The 5,563-nt window shown below is 36.2% G+C and overlaps 1 protein-coding gene across 1 annotated transcript; it reads right to left on the minus strand.

Moving 5' to 3' along the window:
* Positions 1 to 3,199: 3,199 nt before the first annotated feature.
* On the minus strand, positions 3,200 to 5,126 carry LOC106937259 (monocyte chemotactic protein 1B-like). The gene is made up of 3 exons (XM_015018669.1): positions 4,950 to 5,126; positions 3,952 to 4,069; positions 3,200 to 3,861 (listed from the first exon to the last, which is right to left on the minus strand). The coding sequence occupies exons 1-3, from the start codon at positions 5,008 to 5,010 to the stop codon at positions 3,747 to 3,749; spliced, it is 294 nt and encodes a 97-aa protein (XP_014874155.1). The 5' UTR covers positions 5,011 to 5,126; the 3' UTR covers positions 3,200 to 3,746.
* Positions 5,127 to 5,563: the final 437 nt, after the last annotated feature.

The following is a 5,563-nucleotide window of genomic DNA, read 5'->3' on the forward strand; positions in this document are numbered from 1 at the left end:
ATGGTATGGTATGGTATGGTAAAATTCAATACCGTGCATCCCTAGTAAAAATCTTCGGTTATTTAGTACACTGGACAAAAACAGCCAATGACAACATCAAGCTGAATCAGGAATGTTGTCCTGTCGTTTCCAGCCATGCGGGCTTCCACTGTAGTTCCTTCCCCCCAACATTTTGTCATTCAGCTATAGAGGTTATTACCAAATTTAACTTGTACAGAGTGACATTTACTAGAATTCCTGAAATTAAACATTTAATTTCCCATTAGCAAAATGTTAGTGCAAATACTTTTGTCAGCGACTCTGCTCGGTATATTTTCAAGCCAAAGTCCACGTATGGATGTTGACTTTTTAAGATTTGTATAAATAGAATTGTATGAAATTAACAGTGTTAAATTTTAAAACACACACTTCAGAATGAGTCATCACAGATATGTATCACTGTGCAGAAAAGAACAAACCCATTTGACATTTCTCCTGGTCAACACTTCATGTTTGTTCAGGTTCACCGATACAACTAAAGTGTCACTGGGGAGTTTTTACACTTGACAAAGTAAGCAAATTTAAATATCAAGACATCACTGTTCATAAAAAGCAGAACCTCCACGAGCTGGTTTCACTTCTTCATTGGGCTTGCTTTAAGAAATAGTAAAAACATTTTTGTCTTCAAATACACATTTAGATAGAACTAATCAGGTCTGAATGATATATTAATATTTAGTGACATTAAAAAAGCAGAATTAAAGTGATCCATGACCACTTCTGTAATTTGCAGCCAACGTCATGGGTGGCTGCGAAGATGAACAAGTATTTCCACTCAAATAAAATAATTCAGAATAAAGGCTATTTTGTTGTTTATCTTGGAAAAGCATAAGGAAATAAGAAGTTTGTTGAAGATTAAAAAGAGAAAGTTAACTGATCTCTCAGCCATGCTACAGCAAAGTGAGGCATCATTATAACATTATTACATTACATACAGCTCTACATGATTACAGCTGAACTCCTCCAGCAACTTTGTCCTACTTTGACTTTAAAAATGAAGCATTTTAATAAAAACCCCAGGTTCCTCAGAATGCTGTCAGGACCGGATCTACATGTCTGTGGATGTGAAAAGTTAATAATTGTGTAAGTTGCCAATGTTGAACATACATCAGATTTTTTCTGAATTTGAACTTACGTCACCTTCTTTCACATTAGACCTTTTTGTATTCCTGCCCCAGTGTGGCTTTTAAGGAATTAATAAGTGATTAAGGACGTCGAAGTCCAGTTCTTTGAATGTCATTAGCGACAGTAGTAGTAGGAAATGTGGTCTACATTATGTAATTTAGTATGGTTAGCTTTGTGGGACGTGTCCAGGGTTTTGCAACACTGAGTACTGTGGGCCGTTACTGGAGGCATGGCGTTCTGTGTGGAGGGCCACGAGGCAATGCAATGGTTTGAAAGAAAACATACCAAATTCAATAGGATTCTCAAGTAAAGTCTAACAATCATGATAAAGATATTGTTAATTTAAAGGAAAAGAGGAATTGGAGAAGTAAAATGGAGGAAAGTGGAGGAAGAAGTTGTAAAGAGGAAAACCTAACAGTACAGCAAAATGAGCATGTAAGATAAGATTAGTTAATATGTGGAACCTCTCTATACTAATTCATTGTTGTCTTGGCTGTCAAGATCATCCCAGATAATCCCATTATTGCCATGCTGGAGATTTTAGTGTAGCAGTAAGAATACATGAAGTTACCTTTAAAGTCCCCACAGTAGAATCAAACTTCAGGTTGTGTTTTTATGTTTTGTCTCATGTAATTAGTGTGTTCTTTCTTCTTTTGCTTCTTGGTTTTATTGGCAGTTGGCAACAGATTTTTAGTATCATTACCGCCACCTACTGGTATGGAATATGGTTCGTGATGGTCTAATTCACACTAATCTATCTATCTATCTATCTATCTATCTATCTATCTATCTATCTATCTATCTATCTATCTATCTATCTATCTATCTATCTATCATATACTTGTACAAACACCTACTACATAACATCAAATTCTATTAAATGATTTAGTTTTCTTTAAAAATCAAATAACTATTTGTTTACTCCTTAAATTCTTCCTCAAAATATCAGACAAGTCTGAAACCCTCAGTACACAGGCCCTCAAGGTCAAGGAATGATTATTCCCAATCTTTTTTTTTTCTTTTGATTTAATCCATCCATTTTCTTTACTAGTGGGATTGGAAAGGGTGCTGGTGCCTATCTCCAGCTAACGTTTTGGGTGAGAGGCAGGGTACACCTTGGACAGGTCGCCAGTCTGTCACAGGGCAACACAGAGACACACTGGACAAACAACCATGCACACACACACCTAGGGACAATATAGACAGACCAATTAACATAACAGTCATGTTTTTGGACTGTGGGAGGAAACCAGAGTACCTGGAGAAAACCCACGCATGCACAGGGAGAACATGCAAACTCCATGCAGAAAGACCGGGGCTGGGAATCAAACCCAGAACCTTCTTGCTGCAAGACAACAGCTCTACCAACTGTGCCACCCTTAATTTAATTTAATTTAATTTAATTTAAGTTTATTCTTTTTTTGTTTTACCAATTATGTTATTTAAAGACTGATCTGCTTTGCTTATTTTATGTGTTGATTAACTGAATAAAAACTTACAAGCTATCATATTAGCAGGTGTTACTTCTCTTGGTTTATATGTGGGTTTCAGAGAATGCATTTTGCCCAAAACTCAGTGACAAACTTCTTCATCTAAGGTTTTGCTGTAAACGTGTTCATGCATCGTCATATTTTCAAATCGAGTTTTACATCATCTTTTTTTATTCTTCTTTTATCGTCTTCTTTTTTTCTAGGGTGAAAACTGATTAAGGTAATCAAGCTTAAGTAAAATATTCTTAGAAAATGGATATCACATTACAGCTCAGGCACACAAATAAACCGTTGTCGGTATCAATGGCTAAATGTTTTGGTTTGACATTCATTATAAAAAAGTGATTTGCTTATCAGTAATCGATCAGTACCTTTGACCTCATCTAGCAACCAGATTTAAACCTTTGCACAGGAATTTGGCAAAACCTGTTGATGGCTATGACATCTGCAGGGTTTAAGTAAACAGAGTTGGAGGCGGCAGCGCTAAAGACATGAACATTAATCCCAGACTCAGCAACAACTTACAATATGAAAAAGAGACTTTGTTGAACTGGAAAAGCAACATGAGTTTATTTTATAAGAATCAATGTACGTTACAGAAAAACTGATTGGATTACAATAATTCTGTCAAAAATTCAAAGAGTTCAAAAGCATGACTATAACAGACTTTAAATAATTCAATTGCAGCAACTAAAGTTTTGCTGTATTCCTTATACATTAGCAAGTGCAATAGACCATAGCTTATTTAATAAAGATGACACTTTGTTCGTTTCGAAGACATTTGTCTTTTACAATAGATACTTTATCTGGTCAGTTCAAACTCCAATCAAAGCTTACAGTGTTGACGGTTGAACTTAAAGTGTTGCATTTAACAAAAATACACCTGTTGTTCCACAACAACCATAATAAAAAACATTCTTCATTTATATGATAAAAATTAATTCTCCTTCATCTCATCTTGGTAGTCTACCATAAAATATTAGAATATTTGGTAAATATCATGGAAAGAGAGCTGCTGTTTTCTGTAAGAAACTGTAGCATCACAACCTACATATTTATGCAAGCTGGTGTGTTGGCATATTATTGTCAAGTTTACAGGTTGGAGTTTGCACCAGAAATATTCTTGGTGTCCAGGTAGGTGATGAGATCCTTCACCCAGGGGGTTGAAGGTTTGACACACAGCTGACGGCCGGTCACCATGTTCAGCCTGGATGTGAAAAAGGAAGAGGAGAGTGTCAGCAGATTCAGGAGCAGGTTCAGTGTCACTGGTGCAACTTCTGTAACAGTGAATACTCACAAGATGGCAGAGTTGGAGCAGCGCTGACTGGTTTTGAGGTAGCTCATAACTTTATCTTTTGACACCTGCTTGTCATTGAACTTGAAGCAGCACTTCTTTGGGCCAACTCCACGCAGGCCTGCCAACAGAAAACACAGAGTGAATATCTCAGAGACATGATCAGGTTCATCTCTATGAGTTCCCTTTCTTAATTTCCTGTTAAGCTGTGAAAAGGTAACATCTGAAATGGCTTCTTTTTTAAATAGTAGAGATTGTGCTTGTTCCACTTTCTCTGACTCTGCCTGTGTTTGTATCTGCTTTCCATTACTTTGGTAAAAATTAAATATGTGGGGTTTGAGAAGACAAAGCTTTCTTTCTAAAAATGTTAAACAATGAAGTGATGGATGCTCGTTTATCAGTAAGTCAGTAAAAACCTTAAATGCTTTTTGAAGGAAAGTAAAAGTTCAAAACAAAGATTTCTGAGGTAAGTAGTACTTAATTGGCAATTCATCATTGCAAATAATATTTTTTCCTTTTGTAAGTTGCAACCAAAATGTTATGTAATGCAGCTTGAACTGTCTGTAGCACATGGATTTGTGGTCACTAAAGACATAAGAGTTACACTTTGTAATATCTTGAAATCTAATTGTTTGCATTTCCATTTCAGGATACTTGTTCAAATAATTATTTTTCTAAAAATGTTGATCCCAGCTGTTTTAAAGCTTGCTAAAATCTCCTGCATAAAGCAAAAAACAAAAAGCAAATTTCTGCTGCTACTTAAGTAAATGTAGTGTTTCTTTAATGTATTGAATTATATTAAAGTAATCTGTAATTCAAAATTTAGCTTTGGAAATTTAGTGTTTGAACAAAATATTTTGATCTATCACCCAAGTTAGTTCAGCATACTTTATACTCAATGTGATTTTTTTTTTAAATTAGATAAACTCATCCTAGAATTTAAAAGTTGATTGATAATCATTAAATGTATTAAATAGTTTCTATTTCATGTGTCATCTTACCTTCAGTAAGAGCGATGAAGGCCACCATCATCACAATCACAGACAGAGCAAGACGAGCCATCCTGGTGTGTGTTTGTTGGTGTCAGGGAGCAGCAGTGGGTAGAAAATCTCAGCTAAGTTCAGCTTGTTATCTCTGCTGTTTGATCTCCATCTGCCTTCATATTTATACATCAGAAAAGGGAACCACCACCCCAATTTCCATGTCATCAATCTTTTACGGGGGAATTACCTACGTATGTGAAAGGGCCGGCCTTCCTGTTTCACTTCTCTAAAAGTACCGTGGTTTTCAAAACTGTGTTTTCTCCCACTATGAGGTCACATGATCTGTTTTAATTACAGACCTTCATCTGATAAGATATTAAAGAATTTCTGTTGTCACTCATCAGATATTTTTTGTCCCCAATAGCAATCTGAGTAGTAGTTATTGTCATTGATAAGTTATTGACACTTTCTGGGGTGACCTTGGGTTAGGGGTTAGGCAGGCTGAAGGTTCGAATCCCTAACTCTGTTTGTCTTTGTGTCGTTGGCAAGACAAGTCAAGGGCCACTAACAGGTAAGTGGCCCCGTGACCTCTTGCCTGCTAGTGGCCTTGCTTCTGTTTAACCTGGGACAGC

Source organism: Poecilia latipinna, unplaced genomic scaffold (genome assembly GCF_001443285.1).
Source record: "Poecilia latipinna isolate Pla-1442-1.1 unplaced genomic scaffold, P_latipinna-1.0 Scaffold2305, whole genome shotgun sequence".
In the NCBI taxonomy this organism is placed as follows: domain Eukaryota; kingdom Metazoa; phylum Chordata; class Actinopteri; order Cyprinodontiformes; family Poeciliidae; genus Poecilia; species Poecilia latipinna.

Bases quoted from the DNA above. Each gene is read 5' to 3' on its own strand.
- LOC106937259 (XM_015018669.1), bottom strand. From the start codon at position 5,010: ATGGCTCGTCTTGCTCTGTCTGTGATTGTGATGATGGTGGCCTTCATC. The intron at 4,070-4,949 runs GTAAGATGACAC...TTCTGTTGGCAG, and splicing joins CTTCATCGCTCTTACTGAAG to GCCTGCGTGGAGTTGGCCCA. The intron at 3,862-3,951 runs GTGAGTATTCAC...TTTCACATCCAG, and splicing joins TGCTCCAACTCTGCCATCTT to GCTGAACATGGTGACCGGCC.